The sequence below is a fragment of the Alligator mississippiensis genome, chromosome 6 (genome assembly GCF_030867095.1).
Source record: "Alligator mississippiensis isolate rAllMis1 chromosome 6, rAllMis1, whole genome shotgun sequence".
NCBI lineage: Eukaryota > Metazoa > Chordata > Crocodylia > Alligatoridae > Alligator > Alligator mississippiensis.
The window spans coordinates 14,541,585-14,567,347 of NC_081829.1; the positions used below are offsets into that span (position 1 = coordinate 14,541,585).

At 41.7% G+C, this 25,763-nt stretch overlaps 1 protein-coding gene across 5 annotated transcripts in view; it reads left to right on the top strand.

Moving 5' to 3' along the window:
- The window catches only part of HIVEP3 (HIVEP zinc finger 3), a 512,034-nt gene that overhangs the window by 386,368 nt on the left and 99,903 nt on the right, over positions 1 to 25,763 (top strand). For all 5 annotated transcript variants that reach the window (XM_059729649.1, XM_059729648.1, XM_059729650.1 and 2 more), the window contains 4 exons: positions 3,460 to 3,524; positions 8,023 to 8,082; positions 11,197 to 16,855; positions 22,270 to 22,415. In XM_059729649.1, coding sequence (XP_059585632.1) covers positions 11,735 to 16,855; positions 22,270 to 22,415 — 5,267 coding nt within the window. In that variant the 5' untranslated portion in view covers positions 3,460 to 3,524; positions 8,023 to 8,082; positions 11,197 to 11,734. The remainder of the gene's footprint in view (positions 1 to 3,459; positions 3,525 to 8,022; positions 8,083 to 11,196; positions 16,856 to 22,269; positions 22,416 to 25,763) is intronic.

Here is a 25,763-nt window from a genome sequence, read left to right on the forward strand (position 1 = left end):
GCCATGGTGGGGGGGAGCAGGGAGTGGGGCCTGTGCTGGGGGGCTGTGCCACGTGACCCCAGAGCCGCCACCGCCACTGCCACTGCCGCTGAGTGTGGGGCTTTTTCTTTTTTTAACAGTGCTGATACTAGGCTGGGGCTGAGTGGGGGATGAGACTGGGCAGGGCATCCATGGGGGCTTCTCCCATGGCTCTCTGAATTGTGTGAACTCTCTGAATCACACTTTGGAGGCAGTTACCTGACTGTTTGGGCAGCCTGGGAACCTAACTCTGTTTCTTTGAATCATCTTTCTGGGGTCTGGGGCCTAATTGTTAGGCTTATCAAAACCTGAGTTAGAGGTATCAAAGGGTCAATTTATATGGCATAAGGCAGCACTGTGCTGGGACACTCAACCAGAAAGTGTGGTTTGCATCTGGACAGAGGAGATCCTATTGGTTTACATGTAATACCGTAAAAGCGCAAGGTATGAGCATGGCACTTTTCTGCACCACATAAATACTCCCTAGTAGGCCAGTATTGATTTTGCTATTCATTTAAAAAAGAAGTCATTTGTGCACCATTAAGTGAAGGCCAACAATGTGGGTATTGCTAGTTGTGTATGAATATGTACTGTCCCTTTAGGGATGCAAGGGATTAAGTGCCTTGGGATTTTTGTAGCCCAGAGAAAGACAGTGATTTGTGCTAGCTGCAGTCTTTCAGTGGGCAAGCATGGAGGCACCAGAGTCTCAAGTTGAAGCACAGCACAAGGAGTCATGAGTTTTAAGCTCTGTTCTTGATTCTCCTGTTAACGCACTGTGCAACACTGAGCCAGATCATTTGGTATTTCCATGTCTCAGTTCCATCATCTGTCAAGCAGAGACAGAGACAGTAAGGGTTAGCTAGACTAGGAAAGTTGCTTTGAAGTTTTATTGCTATGTATCAGATACTTTGAGATCTTAAGTCAAAGCCACTACATAAGTTAGAAAGCAGTGTTTAGTCCTCAGGGGGCGCATCTATATGAGATGCTGACTGAACAGTAGTGCGTCACAGCTCCAACAGTACTAATACGTTACTGTGTAATATTATTAGGCTACCTGAAGTAGCCTAAAGGCATTTGCCAGCACTGTTGTGCAGCAACTCCAGTTACTGCACATTTATTTAGTACTTGATTATACAAGTACTAAATAAATGTGCAGTAACCACATGTAGATATGCCCAAGATGCGGTATGTGATTAGACTGTATCAAGGATTTTTATATCTTTGATCTGCCAATATATGGTACACAAATGCAGATCATATTATCCATATACCATTATTTATTGTCCAGTTTTTAAGAAGTAAAATGTGATATAACAGTTTATTATTCTGTTGTTATAGAGATGTGGGAATTCCTTGAAGCTATGCTTGTAGCAGACAATGATGTCTGCAGTTTGACTTTGAGAAAGGAAATAAACATTTCAAACCTTTTAACCAGCATGAATAACAATTCAAGAAAATATTTGTAAATGTAATTAGCAAATTAATTCAATATTCAAGGTAATTTATTTCTTCAGTGCTGAGTGTAGTTTATTGCCTAGTCTCAGTTTTGGTTATTTCCATTCATAAAAGAATGACAACTCCTTTACTGACAACATACTGATAGCTCCTTTTGCTAACTGGCTGAGAAGTTTAAATACAAGAAGATGCCTTAGAAAAAGTCTCTGGGGCATGGTTCTGAGTTGTCAGATGGGAACACGTCAGACAACTGCTTTATTTTATTTTTTTTATAATGACTTTTGAGGTGGTTCTGTTTAATTTCCTCTTATGTCGTTTGGGATTTCTGAGTGGGATGATAGTAGGAAATAGGAAAATTTATTGTAGGAATAGCCAAAGCAGTTAAGGGAAAATCTTTATCTTTAATCTATGGTTCTTTGAAAAGTGACTATAAAAAAAACAACCCTCCTTAGCCAAATAAGTCCTCGTTTGTTAAACTTGCTTGTTGAGCTGTTGAGCTGTTTGTTAAACTTGCTTGTTGTTCTGCTGCCCCCCCAGCTACCCTTTGCCTTTAGTGGTTGTATCACTTGTGTACCTGTATGTAGGATTATTCTCTCCAACCAAGACTTTCAAGTGTTGGCTTCAACATTTGAGTGCTAAACTAGGGATAAGCTATTCAAATGCTAAGCTTTTGCAATTTCTTAAATTGGATGCATGAAAATTAGGGGGACCAAAATCTTGGTCAGAGGTCGTGTCTACAGGAGACACTGATTGCATAGTCATTAGTGCACAGTCATTTAGTAGTTGTATAAACAAGTATTAAATGATTGTGCAGTAATCTGAGTTACTGCACAGTAGCATCAATGAACAGCTTTTTTGTGACACTGACTGTGCAGTAGCCTGAGATACTGCACAGTAGCGTTGGATCATGGTTGCTGCCATGTGACACTTTTATTCAGTAGGCTCAGGCTACTGTGCAGTCAGTGTCTCATGTAGACATGGCCAATATCTACATGTAATTAGTTATATATGGTATATTGGCTTACTAAACAAAAGCATTATTATTTTCTTCTTTTAGTTATGCAGAACTTATGGGAGAGGGATCTATATATCATTTTGACTTGCATGTAGTTTATAATTCTGCAAACTCAGCTCCAAAATTTCCATCCTCTTGCACAGGTAAAGCTGAGGCAAGAATTTGAGGGTGATGGGGGTATTTAGAAGTCACTGAGGGAGAAGTTGGCATGTGATCTCAGTAGTGATGTATGGACTAAGAACCTCAACCCCAGGGGGAAATTGCAGTGCTAGTTTTTGCGAAGATTTTTTTTTTTTTTTATCAACATGCAGAACCTATTTAGAGCCTCCTTATGCCATTTTTGCATCCAGTTTTCTGAAGGGGAGTGCATTTTAAGCCTTTCTTTCCTTTGTCTAAGTATGATCCTTGAAAATAAGTGGTATAAATCAGTACATTCATTCTGGGAGTAGTATGAGTACTCAAGAATGAATCAGATGGAGATTGACTCAGTTTACTCAGAGTTAGAAGTGACCTCGAAACAAAACCCCAGACCTAGACATCCTTAGCCTTAGGGGATAGCTGTGGAACCCGAATCCAGGAACTGAATAACCGTGATCTGAACAGAATGCAAATCCACATTGGAATGTCGCAGGCTTCCAGCTCATCTCTGCTGCATCTGCCTGGAGCTGTGATCTGCCTCATGCCTATGGCTGATGCCAACTATACTGCTTCCCCTCACACAGGCAGAAGAAATAATCCATAGTGATGCACTTTACAATGAACATGCCCGTCACCATCATAATGAACTTGCTGAGTGAGGTTAACTAAGTCACTAAGGACTTCTCCAGCTGTTGGGACTGGGTTTGTGTACTGTTTCTGTTACCAGGCAATCCGTTGCATCAGGACACCTGATGTAAGTCCTATGCTAACACTGCTGAGATGGCATTTTAATATATTTGTTTAAAGGTTACAGTGTGGTGTTCTTTTTGCAGACTGAATTAAATCCTGGACAAATAAAGGAGACATACCGTCAACATTACAGAAGATTAAACCCACTGTAAGTAATCCTTGTTTTCCCTTCATGATTTATATTGGATGTATTTTCCACCCTGCACAAGATACCATGAGCTGACAATAGGACTTCTCTTTGGTGGGGAACTTTTTTTTTTTTGTCCGAGATTTCAAACTGATATTTGGGAAACATTTACCTGATAAGTACTATCAATGTTGTAACTAATTTAACACTATGCAGGTTTGTTTAACTCAAACTATTGAGTCCTGGTACAGAAAGTAAAGATAGGAGTTGCACTATGAGACACTGATCACTGTGTAGATTTTAAATCTCTCTCTGTCACACACACTTTATTTTGAAAGTCTAAGGTAGCACATTTCCCATCAGCCAAAGTACAAGCAGGCAACAATTACAAGGGATATGCAATGAAAGTAATGACAGATCCTGCAATTGCATTTCCATATCCTTTATTCATAGCTTCTATATCATGTTTGTATGAAAATATCATCTAAGGTGTCATAAAAATGAGAAAGTGTGTGCTTTCAATTTACTTTATTATATTGGGAGGGGAGAATAAAATTCTCTCCTTGACCTGTGAACTTTATTCAGAAGCAATGCTTGCTTATTATGAATGCTCCACTGGAATACATATAGCAGAGGCCCTGTTTCCACTGGGAGAACCGCCTACTAATCAGGATGGGTCTTGGTGTAATTGAAACAGGACCTAATATATGAAAAAAATATTCCTCCCCTCTGTGCATTCCTGCAACCGGAGTTTTGCCATCTCCAGTGTTTTGAAGAAAGAGTTTAATTAGGTGTCTGTGTTTTCAATCTGAACTGAAAACAACGGACAAAATGTCAGCGGTCACAGGTTTTCAGGAACCCCTTTTAAGAAATAAATTCTGGAGGCAAAAAAGGAAACGGAAAAAGCCCTGGTGCCTTTAAGTGTATTTTCAATGGAATTCCCATCCTGATGATCAAGCTGACAGCCGGGACTTGCAGCCTCTAGCACTTCTTGTCATGCTCACCATGGGTTTCAGCCCCAAAGCAATGTGGCCAGCAGCTTGTTTGCATGTGTGGTTACAGTAACGTTCTTCCCTTTGGAGGAGTAAGCATGAGGCATAGCGTTATATGAATCCTTCCTAGACCCTGTTTTTCAGGGCCTAGGCAAGTTTGAAGACAGCTAAAGGACTCCTATCCCCAACAAAGGGATGAATTTGAGTCATTGTGAGGGAGTTTTGAATACAAACTGTGCACAAAGCTATTTAGAAGATCATTTCAAAGTATTTTTTTAAACTTTTGAGCAAACATCTGATCCTGTTGAAATCAATGGAAATTTTGCCGTGGATTTCACTGGGACCAGAATGTCATCCTTTATATTTGTGATTGTTAATGGAAAAGTTTGGTTCTGTTCAGATGTACTCTATCCTGCTTCAAATGAACTTCCCAGAAGTTGCTTTTTGAGAAAGTTACAAAACACCCATATAGCCAATAAGGCTTCGAAACTAAACAAAATAATATAGCTGTATTTCAGATTTGCCCACAAAAACGCAACATTAGCTATGTTGCTGCTGGGACACAGTTGTCTTAAAACCATCAAGGTTTCTTAAAGGTCTGCTGAAGTTGTATTGCTAGTGTTCTGCTTCTCAGGGCACATCTACATGAGACACTACTGCGCAGTCATTACTGCGCATTTATTTAGTGCTGGTGTATTTGCAAGTACTAAATAAATGTGCAGTAACTGGAGATACTGTGCACTAGCACTGGCGAATGTCTTTTAGGTGATGCTACTGTGCAGTAGCCTAATAATACTTTGCAGTAGCGTATTAGCACCGTCTGTGCTGTGTCATGCTACTGCACACTATTTTTTGGCTTCTGTGCAGTCAGTATCTCATGTAGATGCATCCACAGTGATGTAATGTTTGTTAATTATTCCAGAAAGTGGTACAGAATAAATGCTATGTCAGGGAGGACAAAGAAGAAGAAATGAAACGTAATGCACAAAGCACTTGTTAGCTGAAGATGGAAAGATAAAGAAACAAGACTTGTTACACCTGTCCTCCACTGATATAATGTAATGTTGATGGTACGTCCCCTCTGTTTCACCCTTTCCTAAAGCAAAAAGGAATTGAGGTTGAGGGAAAGCCTCTGATGCTGCTGTATGTTAGAAAATTGTATCTAACATATTCTTGTTCCTTTTTTCATTGTTCTTGCGTTGTGTGAGAGATAGTAAATAATAAATCCCCATTTACTTTCTATTTACCATTTAGTATTTTGTAAACCTGTATTATGTTCCCTTTCAAGTGTCTCTTTTCTAAACTGAATAGGCCTAGTTTCTTCAGTCTCTCCCCATATGGAAGCCCCTCTATATTGATAATTGCCCTTGTTGCTCTTCTCTGGACCTTCTCTAGTTCTTCTATATACTTTTTGAGAAGTACTGGGACCAGAATTGGGCACAGTATTCAAGGTGTGGATGCACCATGGATTTATAAAGGGGCATAATGAACTTTCTGTTTTGTTTACAATTCTCTTCTTAATAATCCCCTTTTAGCCCAATACTTGCCTAGTATCAGGTATCAGCACACCCTTTCATACAAGGGGTTTGAACCTGTTTCTCTTACCACCCAGCAAAGTGCTTGAATCACCCAGCCATGGGTAGTGATTCTCAACCAGGTGCCCTGGAGCCCTGGGGTGCTGTGACAGCCTTTGAAGGGTGCTGCTGGCAGGGAGGAGATAAATTAAGCACAGGCTCTTCCCTCCTCACTCTTCCTGCCCCCACTCACTGCAGTGCAGGCTCTTCTCTGTTGGCTGTTCCTCCTCTTCCCCAATCCATCTTCAAGTAGATAAGCCCCATAATAAATTATTTTTTTTTAATGGGATGCCTCTCAATTTGCAAAAGAGATTTGGGAGGGGGGGGGGGTCTCCCATGTAAAGAAAAGATTGAGAACCTCTCACCTAGGAAGTCCATGCCTCCAATCTCTTGAAGCTCACCAATTAGGAAGCCAAAAGGCAAGAGTTGTGGGGCCAGGAGGCAAGGAGCAAGGCTGAGAGAAGTGAGGTGAATACTGTCCTGAAAAAAGGGTTTGGGCCCCTGCCTCCAGTAGCTTTTCTGCAACTTGCACTTAATATTATTGGCTTGAATGGATAAATAGCAGTAGGGTAATTCCCAGGACATGGACGATAAGGGACAGGACCCAAACCTAAGGTCTCCCCCCTTCCATAGCAGTGTCTGCCTCACTGAACCACACGCTCTGGCTTCTCCTCTTCCTGGCATCACATATATTCCTCTTCTTGGCTGCACAATGGGCCAGCTTTAAGAGGAGGGCAAGAGGGTATACAAACACTATGGCCTGCTGTTTCAAGAACCTTGCTAGAAAGTTACAGTTACAAACTCTCTTTAGGCAAGGGGGGCATAGAGTATATATCTTCCACTCCCTGGGAATATGCCCATGTTGAAAGGCAAGGGTTTCTTAAGGTTATAGCTCTTACTGGACTAACTGCATAGTTGGGATGGGGTTAGACAGACTTTCGAGTGCAACATGAAGAATGTTTTGCAATCAAAAGCTTGTCTAATTCTATGCAAACTATGCAGTTGGTCCAGTAAAAGATATCACCCTAAGAAATCCTTACTTCTTACATAATTCCTGGACTAACATGGCTACATCACTCTAAGGCCTAAATATTGAGCTGTGAAGTTGGAAATTCCCTCTGCTCTTTCTAATGCTAAGTGCCTTCTAGCCATGATTTTTCTAATATTAATGTTTTGGGGACTTGCGCAGAATTACGGGCAACCCATGCTGACTTTATTCTGCTTTGGAATCTGTGCAGCCCGAGTGGAGGCTTCTGAGCATACTTAGAAGGGAAGCATAGGGCAAGCGCAGCAACACAATTGCAAATTGAATCCAAGCTCTGTGTAAGTGTCAAAAACTGCTCTTATGCCATTATGTATCACTTAGGTGCTTTCAGATGAAATAAGGTTAAGCCACTGGTGTACCCTTTTTCATCACGGGAAATAGGTGGTAGCCCAAATATTTGGAACGACACACTATATCATCTCTAAATCTTACACCCAATCCTAAGGAAGGCATTATGCACAGAGGTGGATCACAGCAGACAGAAAGAAACAAAATTCTAACTTGCTTTTCAGGCCTATTGCAAAATGTTGTGGTGGAAAGTTTTAAATGCATGTGTCTGAGCAAGTGGAAGAGATAATTTACTCATCACTTTCTTTTAGTAAACTGAACTGTACTGATATTCTGGGCATCGAGCACTGATTTTAAACAAAAGGTCATGTTATAGCTTCTGTTATTGAACTTTCTTTAATTCTGAAGAATGACATCAACTGGTGTTGGAAATGCATGCAGGGTATTAACTAAAGCATAGAAATCACCTTGGAATTGATTCTGATTTTTGGAAGCCTGAGACCTGCATCTGTTACTTTCACTTTTAGCATTTTCCGTTCACACTCTTACGATGCATCTGTGCACTGCAAATGTGAACCTGTTGACAGGTCGGTGACTAAAATAATGTTCTGTTCCCCCAGAATTTGTTGGCATGACGGCATCACAGAGGGGCAGCTGTGACAAAACTGAAACACACTTGTGTAAGTTAGAAATTACTCCAGATAATGGTGATACATGTGAAAAGATCCCATTGTTAATCTTCAACTCTTCTAAGAATTGTGCGATTTCTGACTGAGCTGACTAATGGGAGGGTCTGGGCATAGACAGTCTTAGTCTTACATTTACTTGTAAGTGGCCATGTTTACACAAGGTGCTGACTGTGCAGTAGCATCACATGGCAGAAACCGTGATGTGATGTTACTGTGCAGTAGTCTTAGTCTACTGTGCCATCAGTGTCACAGAAAAGCCATTCATTGGCGCTATTGCGTAGTAACTCGGGTTACTGCACAATCATTTAGTATGTGTTTATACAAGTACTTGATGACTGTGCAGCAATGACTGCACAGTCAGCATCTTGTGTAGCTGTGGCCAGTTTTACTTAGATGTGAGGAACAAACCTTTAAATAAATCTAAGTATCCTTATCAGTTTGAGATTATTTTCCATGGTGCTAAGCATGCACTGGAAGCTTGTGAAACTCTAACTCAAGTATGAGCAGAATGCATGGGCAGCAAACGAGGTAGAAATGGTTAGTGTAATCCTGTGTGCACAGCAGTAAAAAGCTAGAAATCATTGGTTGCCATTTCACATAGGTTCTGTCTAGAGAAAAAGTGTTTCCTTTAATGTTAACTAATACACTCTTCAGTTAATACACAATCTTCTGCTAAGCAAACTTTTGCTGCCTCATTTTCAGCAGTGAGTTTAGGACTGGTGTGGGCCATACTCTCAGGAATGCAGATGGAAACCCCCATCTAGCTCAGCACTGTTTATGCTTTACTTGCATGCAAACATGTTCCATGTGCCCCGGGCTGGATCACTCTTACTTAGCAACATTCAGATTAAGATGTCATATTAAAATAAATGGAAGCTCCTTGTAATGAGACATTATTTTAGGTTTACTTCAGGATGAAAGATTTGCATTGCAGTACATGGAAATGAAAAGGGGCTTCCATTCTACGTCACTGTAAATTGTATGTGCTAATTGCCTTTACTTAAGGGCCTTGTTACAAATTACTCTTTAACCTTCTCAAATGCTGACCAGTGTTAGTGTTAGTTGGAGTTTAGAGTAGTTGCACATTCAGGCTAAAAACCTGTCTCTGACCTGTACAGCTGTGACTTGCCACTGGAGGGCTGGTGAGCAGGGACCTGATTAGGAGCTGCAGCTGTGAATTGTCCACACAGAATGGGAGGGTGAGGGGAAGAAACACTGAATCCTGGGATGCTGGAGGACTAAAACTTGGGTGGCTTATCTCTGGAGAGTGCCTACACATTCAACGAACATGAGCTGGATAACACGGATGAGAGATAAACCTGCCTTGCAGTGGTGTAACTTTAAGATGCCTAAAGTGTACTTTAAACTAGTTTACACATCGTAATCAATGTCCATCCTTTACATATCATAATAGATGTCCAACCCAACTAACTCCAGGGGTTAAGAGCTCCCTGAGCCACCTAAAATTAATGTGTAACAAAGTCCTAAGACAGACAGCTCCTGCTTTTCATGGATGTTTCATGGGTATTTTCTCTCCTATCTCTCTGAGAAACTCTGCTATTTCAAAGCAGCCTTTAGATGTCCTCAGTGCTAACTTTCAGCTGTCAACAAATTCAGTAGGTTAATGTCGTTTCATGTTCAGGTTTAATATTAAAAAGGTTCCTTTTTGTATACAATCAGCCTTCTTACCTAGGCGACTAATTTAAACACTCAAGTTAAAAAAATTGCAGCCCACAGATTCAGAATATGAACCACACAGAGATATTGAAATTGGGAGAGAGATTTATCTTCCATTCATAATATTTAGAGTCGGGGGGAGGTTCTGGAATAGCATCAGTGCACTTGTCCCTAGTGATGGGAAAGGTTCTTGGAGGCATGCTCCAAAAGAGCTGAATTAGTCCTTAGTATCCTGTGACCTACTGAAAACTCAGTGAGCCAAGTTCTGTCCTTATCCTGACATGTACAGGCATTCACTTCTGAAGAAAGATGGAACTCCTGCCTGTTAGACAAGCCTTTCTATTACTTTATAATAAACTTGGATGTAAGTCATTGTGAATTACGGTACTTATTGAAAGAACAGAGAGATTGGGAAATGTCCAGGACTATAAAAAGGATTGCACTGATAGGGTGTACTTGCCAAGAAGAATGATGAAGAACCTTAAAGTGAGGTGTCCCTGCTAGTTTACACATTCATATGCCCACAGTTCTTAAAACATTATATGTAAATAAGTTATGTTAATGTATATGGATATGAGATTATGGTCTGCTAGAGTTAAGTTTTCAAGGGTAAGAAGCTAAGCAATGTTATCACAGTCTACAATGAGATGTTCATATCAGCAGGTCCATCAGTCTGGAATTTACACTGTATGGCACTAAATGCCAGTTTGAGCACCTCCTATGGGACATATGGGGAATGACCCTTCCTTGTTATCCCTTAGGAAAATGATTTCAAGGAATTAAAAGAGCCTGATCCACTTAGTAAAAACATCATATATGCCTTTTTTTAGTTGCTGGCATTACAAGGGACACCTACAATTATTGCGTCTTATTAGAAGTTGAGAAATAAAGATATTTTTCTTGATTTTTTTAAGCCAATTTATTTGTAGCATTTGGCAGCTCTTTGTATATAGTTTGATTTCACGGTTTCTTCTCTATTACCAATTAGATCAGAAAATGACTGTAACACCATGAAGCCTGGCAGAGGTCTGGGGTCAGATAGATGTAGGTTCTGAAATGACTTTTAAACCATTTGTTTAAAGCTGATTAGATTTCAGGTTATTTGTGTCCCTCATTTTCACTTATTGTTACTTGGCCTGGACCTGGGTATATTAAAAACAGAACAGCTCTTTCAGTTTTCACAAGAGTAACATTTAGATTACTACTAAATATTATGTCCAAAAATTGGTAAGAATTTGTTGAAATACCAAGGCAGGCAAGGTTCTTTGGGATGCAATATCTTTTATTAGACTATGAAATACTATGATTTTTCTTTTGTGTGCAATGTATACTGTTATCTTTTACAAGTATGACTATCTAGTTATTTTAAATATGAATGCTGCAGTAATTTTTGTGTGTGTGTCTTTTTCTTGGTTGGTGTAATTACAGAAATGTGGGATATATTTTTTGGCGGCCTTTGAACCCAAAAGTGAGGAGCACGAAGACAAGAAGAACACACACCATTCAGTGTTATTTTCCTTGCAAAGGAAAAAAGATGATTATGAGATGAGCACTAAAGTCTCAAGTTTTCAAAGGTTTGCATAACAAACAAGAGACACATTGTGGGTTGCTTCTTGACTTTGAAGGCTTGCCACTGTCAACTGAAATAAAATGGCAAGGTTTAAAGCCTTAACCAAGTTCACAAGGAAAATATTTGGACTAAAAGTTTCGGAAAGTTTTCTCTCTTTGAAGTAGTTTGTCATGTGTTACCAATGTGAACTTTATTGACCCTGAAACATTTTTTTTGAATCAAATAGCAACTAGTGACACTTTAGTAAAATCTTAAATCAACAACCATCTCTTGGTGGCTCCAGTTTTATAGCAAATGCAGGCAAAGCAGGGAATCTACAGAGGAGACCTTTATTATTCGTAAATGAAGCCTGCCAAAACCTTCCCAAAATAGCATTCAGAGACCCTTTTTAAGGTCATGGATCCTGAACAAAGCCAGAAGAGCACAAAAAAGGCGGAAGAAAGTCCAAGGAAGAGGCTTACCAAAGGAGAGGTTTTCCAAACCAGTATTACATCTGCAGCTACGTATCAGGGCAGCTCTGCTTCTTCGCAAGGACCCCCCCTCTGTGACATCATATCGCAGCAGCACTTTTCTGGTTCTTTGCCGATTCCAAGAGAGGAATCTCAGGAGAAAACTGGACATCAGAAACAACCCAAGCCTTCCTCTTTTGAACATCCTTCCCACGTTTCACAGCTTCAGCAGCATCCGCTGTCACCAGCATTTATGTCTCCTGGAAAACCAGAGCATGCCCTTGAAGGGCCCACATGGCAGCTAGTAGATCCAGCAAGACCTGGTCCCTCCAGCTCTTTTTCGTCAACTGGACTTCATTCTCATCCTGGTCAGCTCATACCTTCCCATTCACCAATCATTCCTGGAGAGGACATGCCGTCCATTCAGAAAGTCTTTATTCCTCGTCCTCCCCAAGTTTCCTTAAAACAAACTGAGGAAGTGCACAAGAAGGAAAAGAAACCTCAGAAGCCAGGCAAATACATTTGCCAGTACTGCAGCAGACCTTGTGCAAAACCAAGTGTGCTCCAAAAACATATCAGGTCGCACACGGGTGAGCGCCCATACCCTTGCATTCCATGTGGCTTTTCTTTTAAGACTAAGAGTAATTTGTATAAACATAGGAAGTCTCATGCGCATAGAATAAAAGCTGGGCTGGCTTCAGGAATGGGAGGAGAGATGTATCCTTCCAGCTTGGAAATGGAAAGGATTGGTGGGGAGGAATTTGAAGAGCCTACTGAAGGAGAAAGTACAGATTCAGAAGATGAGACAGGTACAATGTCAGGTCATTCAGTAGAGCTATCTCCCAGGCAAAAGCACACTCTGTTATCTAGTAGTTTGTACAGTGCAGGAAGTCAGGGTTCGAGCCATGACCGGTGTTCATTATCCCATTCCAGTATGTCTCAGTCTCTTGAAGACAGCACCCAGTTTGTGGAGCCATCATCAGACCATGCTTTGAGCCATAAATCTGAAGATACACATACAATAAAACAGAAGCTTGCACTCCGATTAAGTGAAAGGAAGAAGGTGATAGATGAGCAGGCTTTTCTTAGCCCTGGGAGCAAAGGGAGTACAGAGTCCGGCTACTTCTCACGATCAGAAAGTGCAGAACAGCAAATCAGCCCACCAAATACAAATGCAAAATCTTATGCAGAAATTATTTTTGGGAAATGTGGGAGAATTGGACAAAGGACTGCAATGTTATCTGCAACTACGACCCCGGGGTTTCCACACCTGTCTACTGAAGATAAACCTAGCATGGTACCGTTGTCTGTGCCTAGAACACAGGTTATTGAACACATCACTAAGCTAATCACAATTAATGAAGCTGTTGTAGATACCAGTGAAATAGATAGTGTTAAGCCTAGAAGAAGTTCATTATCTAGACGTAGCAGCATTGAATCTCCAAAGTCTAGTGTATATAGAGAACCATTTCAATTTGATATCAAGTCTAGTTCCAGTAGCCAGTTGGATGCATCAAAATCATTAGCATCCCATGGTGAAAAAATTAAGCCTGAACAATCATTGTTATCACTTCAGCAATCCCACAGTGCCACAGAGACAGTGCCTCTTCTAAGAAGCCACTCAATGCCTTCTGCTGCATGCACTATAAGCTCCCCTCATACTTTTAGAGGTAGTTACTCATTTGATGACCACATCATGGAGCCTGATGTCGTAAGTCGCAGCCAAGTGTTTTCTTCACACCCTCGAATGCTAAAACGACAGCCGGCTATTGAGCTACCTCTGGGAGTGGAATATGGTTCAGAGGAAGTTAGCTCAATAAGCAAAGAAACTGTTTCTAAACCTGCTGAGGAACAGGAATCCAAGGAAAGCGATGTTACCAAAAAGTCAAGGAAGGGACAGAAAGTGAAAGGGTTCATGTATGAATGCAATATATGTGGTGCTCGGTACAAGAAAAGGGATAATTATGAAGCCCATAAAAAATATTACTGTTCAGAACTTCAGATCTCCAAGTCTCGTTCTTCTAGCTCTCATACCTCTTCAGAAACTGAGAAAAATGTTGTGGATCCTGATTCCTGGCCACAAATGATGCATTACAAGCTAGGGACCAGCTTGGAACTCACTCCACTCAGAAAAAGACGGAAAGAGAAGAGTCTTGGTGATGATGAGGACCCCCCAGCTTTTGAGGTTTCTGAAACTCCCTCCTCCAGCAGTGGATCATTAAGTCAGTTTGCAAGTCGAGCATCATCTGATGTTGCTTTGAACTTAACCCGTGAATCTATCAAGTCACCAGCAGATCCAGGTAAATCCATACCACCTTCTGAGGTCAGCACAGGCTTTCACTCCAGGACTACAAAAACAGCTTCTAGTACAGAAGGCAAAGAGAGAAGAACAACCTCAAAAGAGATATCTGTCATCCAGCATACAAGTTCCTTTGAGAAGTCAGACTCTATAGAACAGCTGAGTGGCTTAGAAGAAGAAAAGCCTTTATCGCAGTACTCATCTCAGTCAGCACCACAACACAGCCGACCATCTCATTCCCTGCAGCCAAAGCTGGTACGCCAACCCAACATCCAGGTCCCTGAAATTCTGGTCACTGAAGAGCCTGATAGACCAGAAAATGAGCCTGAGCCTCCTCCTAAAGAGGTGGAAAAAACGGAAGAATTTCAGTGGCCCCAGAGAAGCCAAACACTGTCCCAACTTCCTGCAGAAAAACTTCCACCGAAAAAGAAAAGGCTTCGGCTGGCAGAAATGGCTCAGTCTTCTGGAGAGTCCAGTTTTGAGTCAGTATCTCTCACAAGAAGCCCAAGTCAGGAAAGCAGTATATCCCATGGCTCCACCCATTCCATTTCATTTGATCGTGAAGAATACAGTAAGTCAGAGATGACCAGCCAGTCCTCTGAATCCCATATGAAACCTCTAGGCATAGGCTCTCACATGTTGACGGTACCAACCCACCATCATCATTCCAGGGAAATGCGAAGATCTGCTTCCGAGCAGACCCCTAACGTGTCCCACACTTCACAGATGTCAGAGACACGCAGTAAATCATTTGACTATGGGAGCTTGTCATCCACTTCTGCGTCAGCACCTGGTCCTTCAGTCTCTTCAACTCCACAGGAGAGAAGGAAGTGTTTTCTGGTTAGGCAAGCATCTCTCACCAGGCATCCAGAGCATGAACCAGACCCAGCCCCAAAAGGACGGCAAGAGACAGAAGAACCGTTGCCTTCTTCCAGTAAATCTCCTGCCACAAGTCTGCCCCATCAACCTACATCTTCATCCTCTTTATCCTCACACGGTGGCTATTCAACTGATAAGAGTCAGCCAAAAGACAGCCCTCCGCCAGCATACAGCCAGCCGTACACTGAAACTCTGCAGGTGCTCCATCATCCAGTACCACAGCTAGCACTGCATGAAAAACAGTACATGTCCCCTCAAGTCTCTCTCTTCCCCTACCAGCATATTCTGCCACAGCCAGCGCAGTCTGCAGAGCTCTTTGCCACTCAAACCATGTCTGACATCCTCTCTGCTCAATTTACGATGCCTCAGATTCCTCCCTCTATATTTCAGACACCACCGCTTCCTCTCCAGCAAGCTCTTCTCCACCCAGGCCAGCTGCACATTGCCCCTCCATTGATGGCACACCCAGCCGAGGTGCCATTCAGGCAACACCCTTCATTCCTCCCTGTGAATTACCCCAGCTCCTCACCAATCCCTTCTGCATTCTTTCTGCCTCTCCAGTCTCAGTTTGCCCTCCAGTTGCCAGGGGAAGCCAGCAGCCATTTGCCACAGCTCAAATCCAGTTTATTTCCACCAGCAGGGACCTCCAGCCTTTCCCCATGCACACAGTTCAGCCCTGACACTGGATTACATCCTTTGACCTGCACGACAAGCCCTTCAGTGTCAGCCTCCACGTCTCAGCTTGTGGTCCCCACACGTGTCGATCCTATGGTATCGCTCGTAGTCCCTGTTCGCATTCAGACTAACATGCCATCATATGGGAGCGCGATGTACACAACTCTCTCTCAGATCCTTGTCACCCAGTCGCAGTGTAGTTCATCTTCTATTGTCCTTCCAAAATTTGATGATCGCCAGCCCAAGAGCACTCTGGTCTGCAGTGCTGATGTCCATGGAATAGGTTTTGATTTGGCACAGATGATCACAGAGGATCAGAGGAGCATCTTCCAGAGTCCATACTTGAGAGTGCCATTACCATTGCCAGAAAGGAAAGGCTATATGCCACTCACATCCCCATCAGAAAGTGTCCTGGGATTAGAAGGGGGCCCATCAACAGTCAGTGGAAGCAAGCGGATGTTGTCTCCAGCTGGTAGCTTGGAGCTTACAATGGAAACACAGCAGCAGAAAAGAGTGAAAGAGGAAGAAGTGTCTGAAGTGGAAGAAAAGCTAGAAGTGGTGAAACCACCTGGTACAATAGAGGAAGGAAAAAAGCAGGACACATCTCACTTTCTGGCAGAGAGCCAAGGCAGAGTCGAGGTAGAAACTCCACCTAATTTATCCTTGGAGCAGTCAGAGCCAAAGGAAATACCAAGTAATTTGCAGCCAGCCTTGCCCCATTCAGGTGCTTCAAGTTTTGAGGCACTGGAGGAGTACAAGCAGCCAGGTGGCAAGCAGCTCCGCAGCAAGGCCCCTTTGCAGACAGTAAAGAAGGAAGATTCCAAAGAGCTGGCGGAGCATCTCCCACCAAACCCTCCGAGTCCTGCACCTCAATCAGATGCAACTCAAAGTGCAATGAAGTCTCAAGAAGGTACAGACATGAAGAAGGTACTGCAGTTCCCCAGTCTCCACACAACCACTAATGTCAGTTGGTGCTATTTAAACTACATAAAGCCAAATCATATCCAGCAAGTTGACCGAAGGTCCTCAGTGTATGCCAGCTGGTGTATTAGCTTGTATAATCCCAATCTACCAGGTATATCCACTAAAGCAGCCCTCTCGCTCCTGAGGTCCAAGCAGAAGGTGAGCAAAGAAACCTACACCATGGCTACAGCTCCACGTCCAGAGTCAGGCAGGCTCGTACCGTCCAGCTCCAGGAAGCCAAAAATGACTGAGGTAAGAAAATGATTTATTTTTCTCCTATTATATTTGTGTGGGTCAGGGCGGGAGAAGGAAGAATTAGCAAGTAATGGATTTAGTTTAGTAAAGACTGCTAGGTGCATCACTTTGCAGAGTACTTGCTCTTACTGGGATTTCCTGAGTGAAAACATAAAACACAGTATAAGACAAAAGAATGCAAGACTCCTCTATGGCATGACAGTATTTTTTCTATAGTTCAGTTTCTATTAATCTGGTGATCACCCTCATGTAAGAACATACTTGGCCACAAAAATTACACATAAACTTGCCTTTCTGAAATAGCACTTTTATAGATAAATGCTTATTGAATTCCTTATGTTTTGCATATTATTAATAAAAAAGACGCTAAATCAACTGGGATGTTTCAGATAATGAGATTCTGACTATAATCTACCTATCCTATATTTATCAAAAGGGGAGCTGAACACTTAATAGCTTTAAAGGCCAGATTACACAGGTATTTAGTCACCTAAAGTTGCAGAAACACATGTACTAGGATTTTCAGAAGTGTCTATAACTAGGGATTTATGTGCTTGATGCAGCTGCATTTGTATATCCCGCTACACTAGGCACCCATCTCATTTTGAGGCTTTAAAACCTTTGCACATGTGGCTCTACACTGTTTGGAGAGTTAATGGAAAGAAGACAGCAGTTTTCAGTTCTTATTGAATTATACCAGAAGGTTGTCAGCTATTTTACCTGTGCAGGGCCCCATTAAAGTCCTTGAGCTACCACATGGGCCCAAGGCTCTAGAGAAGATGCTATGGATTATTTCATGATGCTTTTCCCCTAGTTTTGATGCTGGGAAGTGTGTAAGAGCAGATCTTGTTACTGTTTTTTATTGGTGCAAAACCACACAAATCCCTCTTAACCCAGGTCGTGATCATGTATATTAGCAAACAGAACTGCTCTAAAGATTTTGCAATTTTGCTCATTTCATGGCAATTTATACTGATGGATTGTTCATTTTATTTCTGAATCACAAAGTGAACTCTGAGTATTGAATTTATCATAATTTCTGCTGCTGCTCCTTATAAATATACCTTGAAATCCACATTAGAGATGCAGTATTTCAGTGTGTCTTTATTTCTACTCAGTGCAGATATCCCAAGGATGGCATTTCAGGGAATCAAGAGATAGAGAATTATGTATCTATTATAATAATAATAATTATTTTAGATTTCATCTTTACTCCCAAAGGATAATAGTTAAAAGCGCTATACACATTGTGGGTTTCATTCTGAAAAAGGTAGAGCATCCACACTTCTTCTGAATTTGATATGAGATGTGGGCATTTACGAATGCCTAGTAGTGCTTTTAGGTTGCATTGAGGAGGATGACCTCAGTATGGGGTTTAAAGTATTTATAACCCTGAAGTCATAGGTTAAAATCTAGACAGAATTATTTAGGTTTTAATCCTGCATGTTGGTATACCAGCATGTATACCAGTACATTACATATGGTTTACCCCAAAGAGACTCAAAACATTTTTAGCTGAGACCTTAAAAATTAAGACCAGATGTACATTAAGGAGTTTATGACAATTTAGATACATTTGCATTTTACATTTTTATGTAAAATTTACATTTCTGGTGTAAGTGCATCATTCACCTAGAAAACAACTTAGCTTAGTTAACTGGTGCAAATAAACTAGGATTATTTCAATGGAGATACATTGACCTAGTGACAAATACATAAGTGATTTTGATGAGGTGTTTAGTGCAAGTGAAATTTTAAGTTTAGCCTTTTAATATCCAGGTTACTGGTCAAGATAAGGTGGAGTGTATTCCTGGCAACTCAGAAAGCTGCTTAGTGTGGCAGGGGTGAGGCAGCCTGTGAAGCTGCTGGCAGGTGTGGGCCAGGGCTAATCATGAGTCAGCTGACCCAGGGAGCCCACAGGTGAGGCTAGGTTGGGTCACCTGACTCAAGAGGATGGTTGGGCTTATAGCAGGTAAGCCCAGCAGTAAGATCTGAAGCCTGCTGAGAACACCGCTGCAGGAGGACTGCAGCTGTGGAGCACCACCACAGAGAGGACAAATGAAGCTATCAGGAGGGTTGAGGAGGAACTAAAGGGAGGAAGAGGTTCCTAGAGACCCAGGGAATGGTCCAGGAGCCTACTGAGAAGCTGAGAGTATGGGACCAGCAAGAGTGGTCCTACTAATGCAATATGCTGCTAGCCTTCTTCATAAGGGCACACTGTTGGCTCATATTCAGCTTCTTGTCCACTGTCATCCCCAGGTCCCTTTCTTAGCCAGTCAGTCCCCAGGCTGTACTGGTGCATGGGATTGTTTCATCTTAAGTGCAGGACTTTGACCTTGTCTTATTGAATTTCATGACCTTTTTTTGAGTCCAGTCCTCCAGTTTGTCTAGGCCTGACAACAAGTACAAACCCTTCTTGTTACCTTTCACATCTGTTGCTAGCTGCAACTCCAATTGTGCTCTGGCCTTCCTGACTTCATCCCTGTATGCTTGAGAGAGACTCTGATACTCCTCCCTAGTTGTTTGTCCAAGTTTCTACTTCCTTTTTTCCATTTTAGCTCACTGAAGAGTTCCCTGCTAAGCCAAGCTTGTCTTCTGCCAGACTTGCTAGTCTTCCTGCACATCGGGATAGTTCATTCCTGTATCCCCAGTAAGGTTTCTTTAAAATTCAGCCAGCTTTCCTGGACTCCTTTCCCCATCAGACTGGCCTCCCAGGGGATCCTACCGATCAGTTCCCTGAGCAAGTCAAAGTCTGCTTTTCTGAAGTCCAAGGTCCTTACTCTGCTGCTCTCCATCCTTCCTTTCCTCAGGATCATGAATTCAGTTATCTTGTGGTCACTATTGCCCAAGTTGTCATCCACCACTGCAGTCCCCACCTATTCTTCCTTGCTTGTGAGAAGCAGGTCAAGAAGAGTATGGCCATTAGTTGGCCTCTCCAACAATTGCACCAGGGAGTTGTCCCCAACACTCTCCAAAATCTGTCTGGATTTCCTGTGCACTATTGTATTGCCATCCCAGCAGATGTCAGGGTGACTGAAGTCCCCCATGGGAACCATGACCTGTGATTTGGGAAACTTGCGCTAGCTGTTTGAAGAAAGCCTCATCTACTTCATCCTCCTGACCTAGTGGTCTATAGCAGACACCCACCATGACATCACCCTTGTTGCTCTCCCCTCTGACTCTAACCCAGAGACTTTCAACAGGCCTATCTCCAGTTTCATACTAGAGCTCTCAGCAATCATACAGCTCGTTTGCAGAAAACACAACTCCCCCTCCACTTCTCCCCTGCCTATACGTTTTGGACAGTTTATACCCATCCGTGACAGCGCTCCAGTCATGCAAACTATCCCACCAAGTCTCTGTTATTCAAGTCACATCATAGTTCTGGTACTGTGAAAGGACTTCCAGTTCTTCCTGCTTGTTTCCCAGGCTGTGTACAGACATTTGAGGTAACTAGCTGATTGCCCTATTTTTTCAGGAAGAATGAGAAAGCCTCCCCTAGTTGCCCCCTCTTGCTTGTTTCCTCCAGGTCACCCATTTCCATACTTACTTACCTCAGGGATTTGGCCTCCATCCCCTGGCAAACCTAGTTTAAAGCCCTCCTCATTAGGTTAGGGAGCCTGTCTGCGAAGACGTTCTTCCCTCTCTTTGTCAGGTGGATCCCATCTCTTCCTAGCAGTCCTTCTTGGAACAACATCCCATAGTCAAAGAAGCCAAAACATGGTTTGTGGCACTTTTCACTCCTTTACAAATGGGGAGACTCATGGAGAAGCTCATGAAGAGTGTGGCTTACTGAAGGGCTGTCTTTGTGCATATAGTTTGCTGTGCCTATGGTTTGGAGGAAGCGTCAGTGGTTGAAAATGAAGTTGTTGTGGGTGAGGATGAAGTGGATGATTTGTATGATCCACACTCTCATAGGTATTTCAGGCAGGGAGCTGTGCCTTCACAGTGTGGGATGCTGGTATAAAAGCTGGTGACATTGATAGTTGTAAACATGGTTTTCTGAGGGCGGTGACTAAGGATCTGTATTGTGTTGAGGAAGTCTATTGTGTCCTGCAGAAAAAATGTTATTTAAGTGACAACTAGTTTCAGGATAGTTGCAATGAATCCTGTTAGCTTTTCAGTGAAGGTACCACAGTTGGATATGATGGGTCTTCCAGGGTTACCTTGTCTGTGGATCTTTAAGAGCATATTTTGAGTCCATGGAGTAGGAGAGGGGAGTATTAGTAGAAATAGTTTTCCCTGAAGTCGTGTTTTCCCCTTACTGACTTCCATTGCTATGGATGGTGGCCTTTGAGCTTCTAAATAAAGTATGCAAAAATTCAGCCTTCTCAAACTGCTGCATCAGAGGATAAATGATAAAGCCACACTCAAATTTTCACATTCAGAACTGTGTGCGTCATATGAAGCAAGTTGTTTCATGAGATCCTATCTGTTTAGTCACTAAGATTTCATTTAATTTCCTTGCATTCATCCTAGATGCAGTCTTGCTTTTCTTAGATGAGATTAACTGTCTTAGTACAGACAGACATAGGGCTGCATGGCATAAACATCATACATTATGAAGTCTTGCTACATAGCATCTCAGTGTGCGTCTGCCTTTCATTTTTTTTTTTTTTTTAGCAAAAGGGGCACAGACTTGTCAGTGAAAAGAAAAGAAAGCTTCACTCTAAGAACTTGGGAGCCAAACAGTTTTTGCTGGCCCATTTGTGAACATTTGTACTGAGACTTTGCTTAATATTGCTTTTGGGGAAGGGAAGTCACCTAAGAATTCTCAGTAAACAGTGGTTCATAAAGAAAAAGTATATATGACTACAATGCAGGTTTCTGAAGAAAAATACTAGAGGTTGAGTTCAAATGTATTTGCATGTGTATCTTTCCCAGTAATTTGTGTAGTCCATGGAGGGGGTGGGAGGTAACTCTAAAGATAGAAGGATGAGCTAGAAGTGTAGTGTTCTGCATTCTAGCCTTGGCTGTGCCACACACTCGTAGTGTGACCCAAGACACAACACTTAGTCTCCTATACCTCAGTCTCTCAGTTGTTAAAATGAGGATACCCATACTGACCCACCTTATAAGAGGAATATGATTCTTAAATGTGAATTAATTACTATTGTTATAACATTTATATTGCTCTTAATGTATATGGTACTTTTAAAATATCTACACCACATCCCCTGCTCTTAAGAGGTCAGTGTAAATAAGGCATGACAAAAAACAAGGAGCAAGATCCAAAATCAGAGGCCATGTTTAAAATGTAAGTCCTGATTACCAAACTTTTAGTCATGGTAGTCAACAGCATGTATGGTAGGTTTCCTTCTGTGGGAGCCTGCTGTATGAATGTTTTTTTACTTTTCTAGAGCCATTGAAAATGTGTAATCACTGATTCTTTTACTCTTTCGGGGAGGTAGGTTCATTTGCCTTCACTCCTTTCCAGTGAAGGTCGAAAAGATGTAACTAGAGCTGAGAAAGAAGAGGATAAAAGAGGAAAATCAGAGGAAGATGCTCCCATAACCAAAAGAGGGGAGCCTGCCAGGATCAAGATCTTTGAAGGAGGGTAAGTATCTCATATTTTTTCAGACATTCATTTCTGCCAGTTGCATGAGACCTATCAGTAAAAACAAAGTCAAGTCAGTAAAGTCATCATGTTGTTTTCAGCACAGGATGGCCAAGCGTAGATGGATTTCAGCCATTCTCCTTCTACCTTACCTCAGGCACTTTTAACTAAAGTGACCCCTAAAGAGCTGCATGTAATTCAAGATGAATTAAATTTCTTTCCTGAGTTTGCTTTCAAGTTAGCAAGCAACTCATTAGGTCCTCTCTGCAGGTGGTTGAGTGGAGACAGCTGAAGAGCATAGATGTTTCCTGCAGCTGTTATTCTATAGAAGATGATGGATATTTACTAGTTCTTTTCAGAGCCTTCAACTCAGAATAAGGTTTCTAATATTCTGAATAATCTCTTTTGGTTCCGGGATGTTTTTGGTGGAAGAGGAAGGATGGATTGCATTTTATATACTTGCATTATATATACTTGTTTTTATTCCTATCCATCTGTTTGATTAGTTCACTAAAGTAACTCCAACCAAAAGAGTGCAAGTGCTAAATTTTTACTTTATTGTACTCTTACTTCAAGGTGATTCAGCAATCATTCTTGCACTGGATTAATATTTCCATCTCTTGACATCTGTAACTGTTATTAATAAATAGTATATCAAATTGATACAGTTACAGATCCTATTTCCTGTATATTTCAAGGGGAAAAAAAAGATACTTCAGAAATTCAGAGCACAATATAGCAAACCTTCTGAGTACCAGTAAGTTCTCTTGGGTTTTTCTGGTAGGACATCACTTTGTTGCATCAGGGCTTGTGCCTTTTTCTCCCTGTTGTTACCTGTAGATATTTTCTTGTCTTTTAAAAATTTAAATTTGATCTAAATTTAAAATCAAAAAGACAAAATGAGGTTTATGAAAGTATGCTCTGACTGAACAATATATCCCTTGGATCAAAGTATTCACTCAGATTTACAAGTGAAGCTTGTATACTTATAGGCAGCAACAGCAAATGGTAGATTCAGATAAAGAACAGAACAGTAAACAAATAATACATGTAATGATGAAGGAAGGGTAGAGATTCACCTTGCAGACTTAAATAAATATAAGGTCCATTTCTGCCCTACCTTCTGCCGGACTTCAGACCTAACACTGCTAACTACATCTTTCTGCTTATGAAATGGTGAGTGCCCTGGATAGTAACTTGCACAGACTTTATTATCTAGCACTGAATTAGGGGGCTGGCTAGGTATAGCAGGAAAGGAAAAACGGTGGGTGAATTGAGTACTTTATGTTAGGATTATCCTTATGTAGTGAATAAGTTCATCTGCCTGTGCGATCCTTGTATTTTACTATCTTAATCCCAAGGAGAGCCTCCGTTATCCACATGTTGTTTCCTCCTGCAATGGAGATACCGCACAGGAGCATGTAGAGTCCTGGCAATTAGATTCCTTGCTTCTCATGAGTAAGTAGGGCCAAAGTTTGAGTGTCTGAAGTTCACCTTGCATTAGACAAAGTCAATGAGGTTTGTGCAAGGAACGGCACAGAGGAATTCTGCTCAGATGGTCTCCTCACTGCCGCCTCCTCCATTCAGGGTGGGAGGCACTCTGTCAGTGTGGCCTATTGCAAAAGGATTCCACTCTGAAAAACATTTTGCTAATAAAGGGGAAATGAACTGCAAGTGTCCCTTTCCATTCACCAGGCGAAATGACATGGATTCTCTCAGCCATGTGATCTTAACTATAAATTCTTTACAGCACAAAACAAAGTAAACTTTCAACTGCATATAACATCAAGGAATATACTGTATTTTCTTGCATGCAACATGTCCCAGAATATAATATGCACTTTGTTTTTTTCAAAGGAGAAATGAAGACAAAAAGATTTTCCTTGTAGGAAGCAAATGAGTTGCAGTAGCTAGGGAGCTAAGTCCTGCTCATTGTTCTGCTCCCTGTGGATGGCTGCAGATTTTACTTCCAGTTTCATCCAGTAAGCTGCAGAACCTACACTTACCACAGTTCTCACATATAATGTGCATTTTAATTTTCAGCACTTGTTTTTTGGGGAAAAGGTGCATGCATTATGTGAGAAAATATGATATTATCCTGAACTTACATTTTTTTAAAAATGTCACTAGAATTAACTTAAAAGAAATGATTATACTACATGTAGAAAAGACAATGGCAGGTGCTTAGTATCAAAGCTGTTCAGTAATGTAATAGTACATCAGAATGGGGTACTAAAATATTATCCCTCAATTGATATGGAAAAGGAACCACTCTGAGCTCAGACAAAGGAAGGCAGTCCACCTCTGGAAGCACCTGGTGGTCAGTGTCTCTTATAAAGCAGGTACAGCTACTGAACAATTTAGCCCCATCAGGCTTTAAGATGTATCCATCTGTCCTCTCTCAAAACACTTTCTGTCAGTGCAGTGACAAGCCTGCCAGAGAGCTCCACTAGTTCATAGTACTTTATACAAGATATTTTACCAGCCAGAACACCTCTCCTTCTTGTCTTCCTGGAAAATAGTTGTCTGAATTTAGTTACAAACAAAACTATTCCTAAGAAGTTATTCATGTTCTCCCACATCTTCAGCCCAGCCTGACTGAGTATGAGCCAGATCCAACCTTCTGGCTAGGTCTCGTTGGTTTTAGATCTTTTAGGAGTGTTTCTATGCTTCTTCTGGGTCAGCCAGAGGAGTTCACAGCAAAGCAATTCCAAATGCTTCTGCAAAGACTGAGCTTAATCCATCTCTTGCTAGCTCTCTCTGTTTCTCTTAGCAGTCTTTTGACTTCCTTAAAATCCTTTCTCGTTCTCACTGCTGCTGCCAGCACTCTTGTGTATTGCCATGCTCTCTGGCTTCGCCATTTAGCTTTACTACATTTTTCGTTGTGACAAGGTTGACATTACTAGCTCTGCTCCCCTTCTGCTGTTGTATTCACTGCTGTGTCCAGCCAATTTGAATTTTAGTGCCTGGCTAGCGAACAGGGGTAAAAAAGACAAAACTCCAGCTCCCATCCCACCCACTAGCCAGTTTTACAGGACAAGAAAATTAACTAGACTCGCACCCTAAAAGGGATCCCTTGGAGTTGACTGCTCTGCCTGCCTCAAGTATCACTCTTTATTCGTAGATGTCTCCCCATTTGATCTGAAAGATTGGTGGGCTGCTTGGCTTGTTCTTTATGCTCAGGTGGACTTTTTGAGCACATACGTTTCCTAATGAGAGCTCTACATTACTTGACCTAGAACATCTGATTTAGAATCTACTTTCTATGGATCTTGTATAGTGACATATACTCCCGTTCAATCTGTATTCAAAGTTGGTTTCAGAATCCAGATATGGGGGCGTAAGTGT